The following is a 14,302-nucleotide window of genomic DNA, read 5'->3' on the forward strand; positions in this document are numbered from 1 at the left end:
AGGAACCAACGTGCAATCCATCATCCCCACGCAGACACGATCATTCACGACCCCAGACGACATGACTTTCGCCAAAGAAATCCACACCTTCCACTCGGGCAAGGCTCAGCCCACAACCTCGGACCCCTCCAAGACCTTTTCATCCATCGATCCCGCGACCAACAAGACTCTTGCGACCATCTACACCACAACGCCCTCGCAGCTCAATGCCGCCGTCGACTCGGCCACCAAGGCGTTCAAGCAATGGAGCCAGACCCCCGCGCCCCAGCGTTCCGCCATCCTCCTCAAAGCCGCGAGCATCCTGCGGCGGCGCAATGACGAGCTCGCCCTGACCGAGACGCTCGACACCGGCAAGGCCCTGGGGGAGACCAAGACGGTCGATGTCATCACCGGCGTCGACGTCTTGGAGTACTATGCGCACTTTGTCGCCGGCTCGCAGCCCGGTGACCACACCACCCTACGCCCAGACGCCTACGTGCTCACCCACCACGAGCCACTGGGTGTCTGCGCCGGCATTGGCGCCTGGAACTATCCCATCCAGATCGCCCTCTGGAAATCAGCGCCCTGCCTGGCGGCCGGAAACACCATGGTGTACAAGCCCAGCGAAGTGACGCCCCTCCACGCCAACACGCTGGCGGAGATCTACATCGAGGCCGGTGTGCCCCCTGGCGTCTTCAACGTGGTCTACGGCGACGGTCCCGCCGTCGGTGCCCCCCTCGTCGCGCACGAGGGCATCGCCAAGGTCTCCTTCACCGGCCAGGTCAGCACCGGCAGCAAGGTGGCCAGCGAGGCGGCCAAGGGCATGAAGGGCGTCACGATGGAGCTGGGCGGCAAGAGCCCGCTCGTGGTGCTGCCGGACGCCGACGTCGACGAAGCGGCCGACGTGGCCATGGTGGCCAACTTTTTCTCGACCGGCCAGGTGTGCACCAACGGCACGCGCGTCTTCGTCCCCGACAGGTTGTTGAAGGACGTCGAGGCGGCGATTGTCCAGCGGTGCCGGGAGGGCGTCCGGATGGGCATGCCGCAGGTGGAGAGCACCAACTTTGGCCCCATGGTGAGCGCCGCGCAGCGGGACAAGGTGAACATGTACATTGCGCACGGCAAGACGCAGGACAGGGCGCGCGTCGTGTACGACGGCGCGTCCGACGCACAGAAGAAGAAGCCCACCGAGGAGGGCTACTGGGTGCCGCCCGTCGTCTTCTCCGACTGCACGGACGACATGCGCATCGTGCGCGAGGAGATCTTTGGGCCCGTCATGTGCATCCTGCCATACGCCACCAAGGGCGACTATCTGCCGACCCTCATCGCGCGCGCCAACGACACGCCCATGGGCCTCGCGGCGGGTGTCGTCTCGCCCGACCTGGGCACGGCGCAGGACGTTGTGCGTCAGCTCGACGCGGGCATCACCTGGATCAACACCTGGGGCGAGTCGCCCGCGGAGATGCCCGTCGGCGGCTGGAAGATGAGCGGCGTCGGTCTAGAGAATGGACCTGAGGGCATCAGGGCGTACATGAGGACCAAGAGCACGCTGGTGCAGCTGGGGAGGGGTGCCTGCAAGGGCGTGTTTGCCAAGTTGTAAGGCGATCCATGTGAAAGCTAGTCATGATTTTGAGATATCAAGCGAAATGAAAGCTGAGAATTGATTCCATGGAGGCTCCCTAGATGTCTGCTTCACTAGTCTCTCTTGGGGCGCATGTACCTGGACAAGACGGGTGAGCCTACCCTGCGCCCGTGCCGCCAAGCAAGATCTCGCCATCATCTACGGCATTGCGGCAGCCATTCCTTCAATCCCTTATTCGGAATTCAGCAAAATCAACTTTTCAAGCGAATCCATCCGTCGGGCCAAAATGAGCCGACTACAATTGAAGCCAATCATAGATGGCATGCCTGTCCAACGCATTACCCACTCAGCGGGTCTCTCACTCTGTGCTCTTCGCCGCCTGGCGATCGCGTCACGGTTCCAGCCAGCCCGACTCAAAACATCTGCATTAACAGTAGATCCTGCCGATGTGCCGATGTGGAAATTATGGCCTCCTCGTCGACGGTACTGCCGCGTTCTGTGGGCAACAACATGCCGACCCGAAGAAGATGGAGCTGAGGATAATCGGGCCTCCGGACAAGATCTGTCCAACGACCAGCGCCCAGCTTGACTGAGAGAGAGCCTTGCATTCGTTCCATCACTCGCTTCATGTCGCGGGCTTGCTCAATCTCCCATGTCTTCAAGTACATGCAATCACCAAGACGACAGCGTCAGAGTGATGACCAAGACCCAGCCCTCGACGACAGACACAATGCCGGAAAAGACTGAGCACACGGACAACAGCGACGCTGAAAGCATAGGCGGACAGCGCAACGAGTTATCCCAAAAGAGGCTGCTCATCTCCATCGCAGCCCTGTCGGTCTGCCTGTTCGTCTCCTTTGTCGACCAGACCAGCGTCTCAACAGCAACACCTGCGATCGCGGGCGAGCTCAACACGGGCACTTCGACATCATGGGTGGGCGCTTCGTTCCTGATAGCCTCGACCGCCTTTCAGCTCATCAACGGGCGGCTGTCTGACATTTTTGGGCGCAAGAATCTCCTGCTCATCTGCCTCTTCCTCATGGCCGTTGGCGACTTGGCCTGCGGCTTCTCCCGGACCGCAGAGCAGCTGTTCGCCTTCCGGTCCATTGCTGGTATTGGCGGAGGCGGCATCAACAGCCTGGTCATGATCATTGTGAGCGATATCACCACCTTGGCGAATAGAGGCAAATACCAAGGTGCGCTCCTCGTGGACAAGTTGGCGATCCAAGTGAGCTAACACATATTTGAAGGCATGCTGGGTGCGATCATCGCCCTTGCCAATGGCATCGGCCCCTTTCTTGGCGGCGCCGTCGTCGACTCCTCCACATGGCGCTGGGTATTCTGGATGATCCCCCTGATCACAGCACCCACGACTGTCGTCATCTGGTTCTATCTGCCGCTCAAACACAGATCAGGGGACTACGTTGCCAAGATGAGGCGGATCGACTACGGGGGCATTCTTCTCAACCTGGCATCCACGCTTCTGCTGCTCGTGCCTTTGTCGGGAGGTGGCGTGACATATGCTTGGGCATCACCGTTTGTCATCTCTACCCTGACGCTTGGGGCCGTGCTCTTTGTCTTGTTCGTGTTGTACGAATGGAAGCTCGCCAAGCTGCCGATCATGCCACTGCGACTGTATCAGGCTCCTCACTGCTCTGCGTTGTACGCCCAGACGTTCCTCACCGGGCTGGCGTACTTTGGCAACTTCTTCTACCTACCAATCTACTTCCAGTCGATATTGCAATACTCGGCTTTGGCATCGGGGGCTCTGATCCTCCCCGTCGTCATCACTACGTCGGCCACTTCGATACTTTCAGGCCTGTACATGGCTCGAATGCACAGGTACATGCACTGTATCCTTGTTGGCTTCATGCTGTGGACGTTGGGTAATGGGCTGACGCTCATGTTTGATCGTGACACCAAGATTGGGCCTCTGATTGGGATCTTGATTGTTGAAGGCGCCGGCATCGGGCTGACGCTGCAGCCTACGCTCGTTGGCATGTATGCCAACGGACGCAGAGAAGACCGCGCCGTGACGACCGGCCTGCGCAACTTTATACGCACCATCGGCGGCGCGTTTGGGCTAGTCGTCTCGGGCGTCCTGCTCTCCAACACGCTTAGCAATGACCTGGCCGGCAGCCCCTTGATGTCGGCTGACTTTATCGCCGAGTTGACGTCGTCGACCTATGCGCTCGATCAACTCGATATTTCGACGGAGGAAAAGGACCACATCTTGGATGTGTACATGTCAGGGTTGCATCGCATCTTCATCTTTTACACGTGCTGCTCGGGGTTGAGCATCCTGTTGACAGCCTTGGTGGGCAACACGAGCCTCAAGCCACCGACAGCAGGGAAACATTCGGGGACGGAGTCCTCTGGGCAGCACTCTGAATCTAACGTAGGGTCACTTGGTGGCGAAGATCCCGAGAAGGGCACTGGTGTGGTGGATGAGGCTGCTATAGACACGAGAGACGGTTACGTGGGAAACGAGCATCAGGGTGATGGGCTGACCACAAAATCGTGAGAGGATGGCAGACAAGTCACAGATAGCCATAACGTATATACACATAACAATTGCACTTGAGCGGCCCTCCAGACGTATCTGACCTTGCACAATGGTGTAGTGACCCTGGGATCACGAAGGACAGCTACTCGTAGAGATTCGACGGCTAGTCTAATCAGAAACCAGTGAGCGAACTCGGACCCTGCAGTCCACAATCCGACTCATGCTGCGAGTCTTATCGCGCATTGCATGACGGGGCGTTTCCCTCCGACCGACCGCATGGACACGGTCGTGCCCACAACTTATTAGATGGAGGTTTGAGCTGCCCCTCAATTGCCCCTCGTTGATTGATTCGGACCCCTGAGGTTGGCGATACCCTCCAATTCCTTATCGCACGTTTGTTGGAGATGACCGGTCGCGAATGGCACATCAGACATCCACATCACTCATGTCGGGACCAACACTGCGCGCAATCGGCATCATGTTGGCCGCGATAAGAACTTCTGGCTGCTTGTGCGGCTGCCATGCCCCGATCAATGATCTGAAGGCCGATATAACAGCATGATCTCGACGTAGCAAAGAGAGGCCACTTTGATCTTGCTCTGCTGCTTATACCGATTTTCACAGTATTGGCTGACCTCCCCAATTCCTCATAATGCCCGAGTCGTACCACCCTCATCCCGATTATGGCTTTGCCCGCGACTTCAAGGGCTATGGCGAGAAAGGCCTCCAAGGCTTGAAGTGGCCGAACAATGCAAAGATTGCCGTGTCCTTTGTCATTAACTACGAGGAGGTAAGTATCTCGGGCCCAGTACTCCCCTTCCACGCCACTGACAAGACCGTTTCTAGGGTGGCGAGCGATCTGTACTGGAAGGCGACGGTGTCGACGAGCTTGTCCTTCGCGAGAGTCCCTCCTCACAGCACCGCGTCAACGAGCGCAACTACAATGTCGAGTCTGAGTTTGAGTACGGGTCACGCGTCGGCTTCTGGCGTCTGTTCAAGATGTTCAACGACCACAAGATGAAGTTCACCCTCTACGGCGTGGCCTCGGCCGTCGAGAAGCAGCCCGAGGTGGCTACGCGCTGTGTCGAGGAGGGCCACGACGTCGCCTCGCACGCGTATCGCTGGCTCGACCACCACGACTGGTCGGTGGACAAGGAGAAGGAGTACATCCGCAAGGGCATCACCAGTCTCAAGAACCTCACCGGCTACGCGCCCAAGGGGTGGTACTACGGACGTCCCTCGCCCCACAGCCGCACGCTCATCCCCCAGGTCTACGAGGAGATGGGCGAGGAGCTCATCTGGGCGAGCGACACGTACGCCGATGAGATCCCCTACTGGACCGATCTACCCCTCGAGCGCGAGAAGAAGGACCCCAAGGGCTGCCTCATGCTGCCCTACAGCTACGACTGCAACGATTTCAAGTTTCACTGCCAAGGCACGGGCTTCCGCGATCCGCAAGGGTTCTTTACACACCTGAAGAACGCGTTTGATGTCTTGTACGAGGACGGCGAGAATGGCCAGCCCAAGACGATGACCATTGGCCTCCACTGCAGGATTGTCGGTCGCCCTGGGCGGTTCAAGGCGTTGAGGGACTTTGTCGAGTACATTGAGAAGAAGGAGGGTGTCTGGGTGGCCACCAGGACCGAGATTGCGTTGGCGTTCCGGGAGCAGTTCCCTTACAAGAAGGGCCAACTAGCATGAGCATGTATAGGGAATTGAACTTCACACAATAAGCACATGAGTCTACTTGTAGAGTGTCAAAAGCTGCAAATGAAGATTTTAATTGATTGTGGGACCCCTTAAACCTATCAGGCCTCTCAAGTACACGATCCAGTCCGATTGATCTTCGCTAGCATAGATCACACACGAACCTACGCTTAAGTCGTTTGCCTCCAGTACATGATCGATCGAATTTGAATTACTGCCTCCTCTTACCTTAGCCCCTGAACCCCCCCAAAGTCCCACCCCGAGGCATCCATCGGGTCATAATGCTGTCCTCCATCCATCGCGTGCATCCCAGCAATGTCAAAGTGCTGGCCATACGCTACGCTCATGCCGTCCATTTGCGCCCCTTCGTCTTTGCCGTCCCCAAGCATTTCATTCCACATGCGCCATCCCTGCCAGCCGCCAGGAGCCTCATCATCGACCTCCATAAAGGCCTCCTTGACAGCGTCTGATACCATCTCACTCATCGACGGCTCCATTTCCTGAGCTGGCTGGCTCTCAGGCGGCGGGACCCGTTGCGCGACACCTGCTGTCGAGCCCTGCCGTGACTTGCGCGTCGACGGCCGTTGCAGATCCAGTGACTTGCTCGTGCCCTGTCCGTTCGGATTCACTAGTGTTTTGAACAGACTGCCAGACAAGGCGTCGAATATGTCGCGGTACTTGACGGCACCAGCCCACTTTTCGCCAAAGATTGTCAAGCTCTGGGAGCAAGCCTGTGTCGCCTCGAATACGTCGTATCCGAACAAACCGCGGTTCCTCCACGTGCAGTACACAAGGGTGAGGCCTGCGACGAAGCAGCTGTGAAGGGAGATCATTGTGTAGCTCAGGGTCTTTTGTTGATTCAGCCGCTTGTACGCTATGCAGACGCTCGCAGCGGAGTGTGCGGCCGTGGCGAATCGATGATCAGAAGGGTCGAGAGTTGGTAGGAGGATGGTGAGAAGAGCCAGGATTGACTTGTGGTATTGCCTGCGGCACGAATATCATTAACATCATAACTCTAGGCACAGGTCTCGATTTTGTGGACTCACAGGCTGTAGAAGTCGTGGGAATCGTGGTTGGCGCTCTCTGGATCGTACATCCAGGTGATCTTCTTTCTGTCCTTGGGTGGTTGAGGTACCGTGTCAAGCCAGTGATCCAAGTCCCGACGCATGCTGACCATTTTTTGATCCAGCTTCTGTCTCTCGTCGGGAGGTCCAGCCAGGACGTCCTTATCGACACGAAACACGGTCCGGTGAATGCGTGACTGGAGACGGTCGAGCTTGGTGATGTGTATGAAGGGCTCAATGTTGGACCAATTGTTTGATGATGCCTCGGCAGGCTCACTATGAGTGAGGTCCCAAAACTCGACGCTCGTGCTGGGATCCTGTGTCGGTCAGACGGGTATTCCCCTGAAAGCCAGAAAAGAGAAGGGACTCACTCCGACATTGATATCACGGTCCGCAATCGCAAAAGCCCTCCCCAGAAGAACGCTCGTGCTGCGATCCAGGCTGTAGCACGACCAAAACACTCTACGCCGAATTTCAAGATCTCGCGCATTGCAGTGTCGCGAAACAGCCTTCCGTTCACGATGCAGACCAAGCTCAATCGCTAGCGACACGGCGTAGCGCACCTGGCTCCATGCCCCAGAGCCATACGGAGATCGTTGCCCGTGCACAGCGAGCAATAGGAGGAACTGCACTGTCCCGAGACTGTGCTGCTCAAGAATATAGTCCATGGGCTCAATGGCCGCTACCAGGTGCTTCTCCGAGTCTACTCCGCAGGGGTTCCGCGTCAGCTGTAGGAACCTGGCGGCAATGGCGTAGATGAGGTGCATTATGCTTCGCTCGATGACGGGCAATTTGGGCTGGTCGTACTGTTTCTCAAAGAGTGCCGAGTAGACTTTGCGGTCGAGCAGTGGCCAACGCGTGTGGAGGCGGTCAAAAAAAGTATCGAACAGGAGCTTTGCCTGCTCAGGATATGGAAAGTCAAACACGCTCTCGATGCCAACCATTGTCGGCGAATGGGCCATAGTGAATGAAGGGAATGACGGAGGCACCTCCTGGACATACTGGCTGCTCTTGGGGATCGCGCGTCCACCGGATTTCCTGAACAAGGAGGTTTGTATCATACGTGCAATAGTGGCCCCCGAGCTTGAGCCTAGGTAGAATGGCCCTGGTGAATTGTCTGTCGTGCCCGTTGCGCATAATGACAGGTAGGCGACACCGTCGACGATGGAGTTACTCTCACCACCTTCCATCTCATCGAACTGCGATTCATGGTGAGAGGGCGGAGACTCTGGGTTCTGTGCCAGGGAACCTTTTCGTCTAGGGGAGGCATCTGTCTTGCTGGACTCATTCTCAAAGTGATCCTCCGCATATGCAGGCAGGCGAGCTTCAAGAAAGGCAATACGCTCCTCGAGTGCGTTGATGTACCTGCAGCTGTCAGACATACGTCTTACTACTGGATACTCTGCAGGATCGCCGTGCGTACAGTGTCTTGCCACCAGGATAGTGTGGACGAATGGCTTTCTCGTAAATGCATTGGTTGCCGGAGCGCTCGCAGGATGAACAGACGGGCGAGTTACCGTCACACTGTTCAAGTCAGCCCCTTTGTGTCCTTGCATTCTTTGAGCTTTCGCAAATTACTCTTTGCTTCCTCCTCTTACACCTCTTACACGCAAGGGCGACTCGGGGCTTGCGAGCCGTCTGTGTTGGCAGTGTCGAGCTCGTGCTCGATCCACCGAAGCTCTGGGCTGATGATCCCATATTCTGGGGCATGATTGTTTTTCGGGTCAGAACCTAGCGATCTCAAGCACTCGAATCTGGTTCTAATACAATGTTTTCCCGTGGTGAAGACTCTGAGGAGACGGGTCACTTTGAGGCGGATGCCAGTGTCGCGCTACCCGCTCAGTCTCAGTCCTCTCAAACGCAAGCCAGCTATCGGAACTTCCGTCCCCGAATAATGAAAAGCTACTGACTGCGTGCTGCACTTGCAGTTCTTCCTTGGTGCGATAAGCGCTGTCCGTGTAAGTGCTCGTCGTGCGCGGAGACAAGCGGGTCTTATCTCTACGCTCGACATGGGGGAACGAATGGGGATCTTTTCCCCAACTCCTTTATCTTAAGCATGTCACGCCTTATCAGCAAAGTAGAATTCCATTGTCTGGCATGGCTTGTCGACGCCCGTTGGTGCATTTGACTACCGGCATCTCAGTCTTGTGAAGTTCTTTTTGGCTGTCGGGTGCAAAACAACCGACAACGTGGCGATAACACCTCTGTAGAGAGTGTCTGGGGTGAGTATCGTCTTGGAATTGAACATGAACTTGGACGAGCTCAAAGCTCAGGGTATATTATACAAACAATGCCAGTGTCATACAGAGAAAGATCGTCAACCTCACCATCGTTGCAATTTGAAGCTTGACTTGTCTGAATCGTTCAAATTTCATCGTAGACAACATGGCTCGACGAACTCGCATTCCCACGCGGGCGGAGCTGGCTGCCCCTTTCCAGTCAAAGGCCGCATTTGTCGACTTTGTGAAGGCGCCTGTCGAAAATGAAGGCCATGTCACAGTGGGTGACCCGAAATGGTCTAACAAGGACTTGGAGCCGACGCCCCCGGAGCATCGTACATGGACGTGGTACGCCAGGTTCTCTCGATAGCTGTTCACAGAAATACTGACGGTCGGAAAGGTTCAACCTTCCCCTTTATTGGTTCTCCAACCAATTTAGCTTGACGGGGTGGAACACTGGCTCGTCTCTTGTTGCAGTTGGTCTGGTAAGTGGCTGCCAGAAGGGCTTCTGAAGGAATCAACTGACGAGGATGTAGACATGGCAACAATCCTTCATCTCGTGTGTTCTGGGCGGCCTCTTGGCTTCCGTTATCGTTGTTCTGATGGCGCGTCCTGGCGTAAAGTACCATATTGGATTGTGAGTGTCTGTATACCTGTCAGCAGACCACAGCTAACACCGGGTAGCCCTGTTCTCTGCCGTTCAAGCATGGGGATGTATGGATCGTATTTCTTCATCTTCATTCGCGCCATTGTGTGCATCATCTGGTACGGGTATGTTGACGTTCGACTTCTGAGGAATGTTTAAGACACTATCTGACGTTTCCTGCAGAATCCAAACGTTTTACGCTGGCTCGATCCTCTCTGTCATGCTTCGATGCATCTTTGGCAGCTCCTGGCAAAACATGACCAATATGTTGCCCGGCGATGCCGATATTACATCAAAGGTGCTCCTGGCCTTCTTCCTGGCCTGGCTCATGGAGTTCCCTTTTGTAAGACCAGCGTTTCTTAATTTCACGACATCAACTAACTGACGTTGGCAGATGTGGATTCACCCTAGAAATATCCAATACATTTTCACCGTCAAGGGCTTCACCATGCCCATTGCTGCCTTTGCCATCTTTGGATGGTGCATGTACACAGGGGGCGGCCTCTCCTCGATGAAGATGGCGAGCGATGTTGGCGAGTCTCTCGCCGACAAGACCCCCCTCGGCTGGATGATTATGAATGGCATCAACGTCATCATGGGTAGCCTCTCGCCCATGTTGGTCAATCAGCCTGACTTGTCTCGCTATTGCGCGAAGCCTCGGGATGCGGGTGCCCTGCAGGGTGTCAGTGTCTTTGTGTCCTCGGTCCTCGTCTTCTTCCTCGGCCTTGCTTCCACGACGTCCATCCAGAGCATCTGGGGCGAGGCGTACTGGAATATCTGGGACCTCCTTGGCTCGATTCTTGACCACTACTGGAACCCTGGCGCTCGCGCCGGCGTTTTCTTTGTGGCGCTGGCCTTCTTACTCGGTGTCTTTGCCACCAACTTTGGCGCCAACTCAATCCCCTTTGGAGCGGATATGACCGGTCTGTTCCCCAAGTTCCTCACTATCCGTCGTGGTCAGGTGCTCTGCGCCGTTCTTGGCGTCGCAGTGGTCCCATGGAAACTCATGGCGAACGCCTCTGCGTTCCTGTCGTTTCTTGGCAGCTACAACATCTTCATGGCACCACTTTGTGCCGTTATCATTGTCGACTATGCCTTCATCCGCAAGGGCAACGTTCACGTTCCGTCCTGTTATGACGGGAGCAAGTACGGGCTGTATCACTTCTGGTCCGGTGTCAACTGGATCGGTGTGATTGCGTGGCTGCTCGGAACCACCATGGGTATTCCGGGCCTCATTGGGCAGTACCAGCCGCAGCTCATGAGCGATGCCTCGCGGTACATGTACATGATGGGCTGGATCCTCACATTTGTGACAGCCGCAGTCGTGTACATCGTCGCCTCGCTGCCGATCAAGTCAAGGTGGAGGATCTTCCCGAGAGGCCGCGAAGATGCCCCTTTCACCTGGGAGTGGCTGGCGAACGAAGGCAGGGAAGGTTTCTTTGACGGCGACCGGGAGGCACAGACTGTGATTTACGCGCCTCCGACTCCTACTGGCACAGATGGCGAGGAGGCCCAGTTTGGAGAGAAAGGAGGTGATAAGATAATCTAGCGTTCGTCAAGACGAGCAAGATACTTCAAGGCTTGGGTTCTGGATCTGGCAATTGTATTTAGAAGCTTTAATACGATGAATTTTCCCGTTCACGCGATTCCAAACTATTAAACTCGCCCGAAAGCCAACCAGACCTCGTCATTATGCACTTTGTTACAACAACCGTGGCCATGAAGTATTCAATACACGAATGATGGTGACTTCACAAGACTCGAAGCACAATTCGCACAAGATGAAGATGAAGAGATAAAAGCTTACAGGAGCTCTCGCTCAACATTCGCCCAGTCACTGACTTCCTTATCGTCGGATGCCTTTCTTCGGCAGTCCCGAACACGTGGGAGGAGGCCGGCTTTCGGCGCCCCCTCAGGTCCATCTTCGGCGATGAAACAGCCGACACGACGGCCCTGCAATCCGTCAGCTCCGATAGACGGCCTAGACAATCATCAAGGAGCACCAGAGCATCGGCTCGCTGCGGGTATATGTGCACATCTGTCTCACAGGTCGATTCACACATCGTCAGCGACAGCTGTTCACTCATTCCTCGACTATAAAACTGCCGCCACACCCTTTACAAATGGATTCGTACAAATTGACCGCAACCGAGGTTGTAGCCAGGACGAAGGCGGGGGAATTGACCGTGGAGGACTATGCACGCTCACTCCTCGCCCGCATCAAAGAGCGGGACGAAGCAGTCAAGGCGTGGGCGCACCTGAACCCGGACTATGTGCTTGAACAAGCCAAGAAGCTGGACCAGGTTGCCCCTGAGGCTCGTGGTCCGCTACATGGCGTCGCTGTTGCTGTCAAGGACGTGATATATACCAAGGGTGAGTTCGAGTCTGGCGAGGCTGGCGCCGTGAGCCGTACTGATCAATTTCAGATATGCCGACGCAGTTCAACTCTCCTATATATGAGAATGACGCGCCGCAAGTAGATGCTGCCTCCATCATCATCCTTCGTCACGCTGGCGCCTTGATCCTAGGCAAAACCACGACCACTGAATTTGCAGCCACTACAACCGGCCCCAAGACGTCCAACGCCCATGATCCTGGCAGGACACCTGGTGGTTCATCTTCTGGATCAGGTGCCGCTGTTGGCGACTTTCAAGCACCCATTGGATTAGGCACGCAGACGGGAGGGAGCACTATCAGGCCAGGTTCATTCAACGGTATCTACGCTTTGAAACCAACGTGGAACGCCATCTCTCGCGAGGGACAAAAGATATACTCGCTCTTGTTCGATACGTTGGGTCTTTATGCCCGCAGCGTTGCCGATCTCGAATTGTTGGCGGACGTTTTTGAAATCCACGACGACGAACCAGCGAATCCGTCCTTCCAGATCCAAGGCGCCTCTTTTGCCATGTGCAAAACAATGGCGTGGAGTCATGTTGGCGACGGAACTGCAAAAGCAATGGACAAGGCCAAGGCTCTTCTCGAGGCGCACGGCGCCACGGTACAGGCGATCTCACTCCCTGAGCATCTGAAGGACTTACCAGCGTGGCATGCCACTGTGCTCAACTCAGAAGGCCGTACTGCCTTTCTACCCGATTATCGCAAGGCCAAAAACAAGCTGGACCCTTTTCTGCATGCGCATGTTGAGAATACGCATGGCATATCCCGGGCCCAGCAGGTTGCGGCTTGGGACAATATTGCCGCAGCAAGGCCCCAGGTCGATAAGCTGCTTGGCCAATTTGACGCTGTCATTGTTCCCAGTGTGCCTGATGAAGCACCCACGGGGCTTGAGAGCACCGGTAGCGCGGCATTCAATCTGATCTGGACGGTATGTATAGACCAGGACCGCTCATTCTGGCCACTAGCTGATATGATAAGGCTCTGCATACACCGGTCGTCAACGTTCCTGGTTTCCAAGGCGCCAACAAGATGCCCATCGGCCTATCCCTCGTTGGTCCACGATACCACGATCGCAAGCTGCTCGCTATGAGTAAGAAGGTGGGCGAGATTTTTGAGGCTGAAGGTGGTTGGAAGAGGAAGAACATTTGATATAACCTGTGCGCTGCTTTCCCTACATGTAGGTAGACGTGAACATGATATTTCTCTTTTTTTCTCTCTCGGTTCACTCTTTCATCTTCTCCAGTGGTGTGACCTTCTTAACCACCTTGGCCGGGACGCCCAGCGCAACGCTCCAGGCAGGAATATCCTTGGATACGACGGCCCCCGCGCCAATGGTGCAGCCCTCGCCAATCGTCACCCCAGGCAAGATGACCACCTGCGCGCCAATCCAGCAATCGTCCCCAATCGTAATCGGCTTGGCAAACTCGATATTCTGCCGACGACTCTCGACTTCCGTCTCGTGCGTGGCGGCAATGAGGGACACATTCGGTCCCATGGCCACGCGGTCGCCAATCGTCACAATCGCGCAGTCCAGGATGGTCAGGTTGAAATTGGCATAGAAGCGCTTGCCGAGGCGGATGTTGCACCCATAATCAATGGAGAAGGGCGGCTCGATCAAGACTTCGTCGTCATCAATGTGGCCGATGACCTGCTTCAGCAAGAGGAGGCGCTCTGCGGCGACCTCATCAAAGGTCTCGACAGCGGGGTAGTGGTTGTTGTAGTTCATGGCCCATCTCCTCGCCTTGAAGCGAACAGCTTGGAGCTCCGGCACGAATGCGTCATATCTGCCGCACGGGTCAGTGTTTGGAAGCCTGGGGCGTAGCGTATGATAGGTCTTACAGCATGCCAGAGATCATCTTGTCGTACTCCTCGCCCTTGGGCACATGGTTGAGCTTGGTGGCCTTTTCCAGCTCTTGGGGGTTCTTCTCGGTGGCAGCCATAGTTCACTCCTCTCTGCAAATATCTCAGGGGGTAAATCGATGTAGTCCTGAGCAAAGTGGCACGTAAAGACGGCGAGATACTGCGAGTCGCTCGTTCATATGATGTTGCGAAAAGACGAGAGCCCCGCGGTCACGACTCGCAAGAGTTTGGAGAATTCCAAAAGAGGAAGTAGTGCCAACTTATGTGGAGAAAATGGGGGTCCAGACGGTGGGGTCGTGAGCCTCGGACCGACGAAGCGAGGGAAGCGAGGGCAGCTCCGCA

The 14,302-nt window shown here is 55.8% G+C and overlaps 6 protein-coding genes across 6 annotated transcripts; 5 read left to right on the top strand and 1 right to left on the bottom strand.

Annotated features, from left to right (window-relative positions):
* Window positions 1-61: 61 nt before the first annotated feature.
* F5Z01DRAFT_680618 (aldehyde dehydrogenase domain-containing protein) lies at window positions 62-1,579 on the top strand (the record flags this gene model as incomplete). Its single annotated transcript, XM_046265613.1, has 1 exon — window positions 62-1,579. The coding sequence occupies one exon, from the start codon at window positions 62-64 to the stop codon at window positions 1,577-1,579; it is 1,518 nt and encodes a 505-aa protein (XP_046119504.1).
* A 134-nt stretch (window positions 1,580-1,713) lies between these two features.
* Window positions 1,714-4,167, top strand: F5Z01DRAFT_699303 (major facilitator superfamily domain-containing protein; the record flags this gene model as incomplete). The annotated part of the gene is made up of 3 exons (XM_046266376.1): window positions 1,714-2,757; window positions 2,812-3,959; window positions 4,147-4,167. The coding sequence occupies exons 1-3, from the start codon at window positions 2,214-2,216 to the stop codon at window positions 4,165-4,167; spliced, it is 1,713 nt and encodes a 570-aa protein (XP_046119505.1). The 5' UTR covers window positions 1,714-2,213.
* Window positions 4,168-4,354: 187 nt separating this feature from the next.
* Window positions 4,355-5,795, top strand: F5Z01DRAFT_705023 (polysaccharide deacetylase). The gene is made up of 2 exons (XM_046266433.1): window positions 4,355-4,857; window positions 4,914-5,795. Exons 1-2 carry the CDS (start codon window positions 4,720-4,722, stop codon window positions 5,766-5,768), a joined length of 993 nt encoding a protein of 330 aa, XP_046119506.1. The 5' UTR covers window positions 4,355-4,719; the 3' UTR covers window positions 5,769-5,795.
* A 203-nt stretch (window positions 5,796-5,998) lies between these two features.
* F5Z01DRAFT_721399 (fungal-specific transcription factor domain-containing protein) lies at window positions 5,999-8,721 on the bottom strand (the record flags this gene model as incomplete). The annotated part of the gene is made up of 5 exons (XM_046266590.1): window positions 8,417-8,721; window positions 8,262-8,362; window positions 7,210-8,203; window positions 6,821-7,155; window positions 5,999-6,758 (listed from the first exon to the last, which is right to left on the bottom strand). The coding sequence occupies exons 1-5, from the start codon at window positions 8,546-8,548 to the stop codon at window positions 5,999-6,001; spliced, it is 2,322 nt and encodes a 773-aa protein (XP_046119507.1). The 5' UTR covers window positions 8,549-8,721.
* A 502-nt stretch (window positions 8,722-9,223) lies between these two features.
* On the top strand, window positions 9,224-13,249 carry F5Z01DRAFT_619624 (amidase signature domain-containing protein; the record flags this gene model as incomplete). Its single annotated transcript, XM_046261098.1, has 9 exons — window positions 9,224-9,405; window positions 9,458-9,542; window positions 9,594-9,694; window positions 9,742-9,828; window positions 9,887-10,046; window positions 10,098-11,235; window positions 11,753-12,076; window positions 12,130-13,028; window positions 13,079-13,249. The coding sequence occupies 9 exons, from the start codon at window positions 9,224-9,226 to the stop codon at window positions 13,247-13,249; spliced, it is 3,147 nt and encodes a 1,048-aa protein (XP_046119508.1).
* A 37-nt stretch (window positions 13,250-13,286) lies between these two features.
* On the top strand, window positions 13,287-14,011 carry F5Z01DRAFT_548976 (uncharacterized protein; the record flags this gene model as incomplete). The annotated part of the gene is made up of 2 exons (XM_046260587.1): window positions 13,287-13,882; window positions 13,940-14,011. Coding segments are annotated over 2 exons (648 nt in total), but the record flags the coding sequence as incomplete, so codon positions are not given.
* Window positions 14,012-14,302: the final 291 nt, after the last annotated feature.

This window comes from Emericellopsis atlantica (assembly GCF_019669845.1).
Source record: "Emericellopsis atlantica unplaced genomic scaffold F5Z01scaffold_9, whole genome shotgun sequence".
In the NCBI taxonomy this organism is placed as follows: Eukaryota; Fungi; Ascomycota; class Sordariomycetes; order Hypocreales; family Bionectriaceae; genus Emericellopsis; species Emericellopsis atlantica.

Bases quoted from the DNA above. Each gene is read 5' to 3' on its own strand.
- F5Z01DRAFT_705023 (XM_046266433.1), top strand. From the start codon at position 4,720: ATGCCCGAGTCGTACCACCCTCATCCCGATTATGGCTTTGCCCGCGAC. The intron at 4,858-4,913 runs GTAAGTATCTCG...GACCGTTTCTAG, and splicing joins TTGTCATTAACTACGAGGAG to GGTGGCGAGCGATCTGTACT.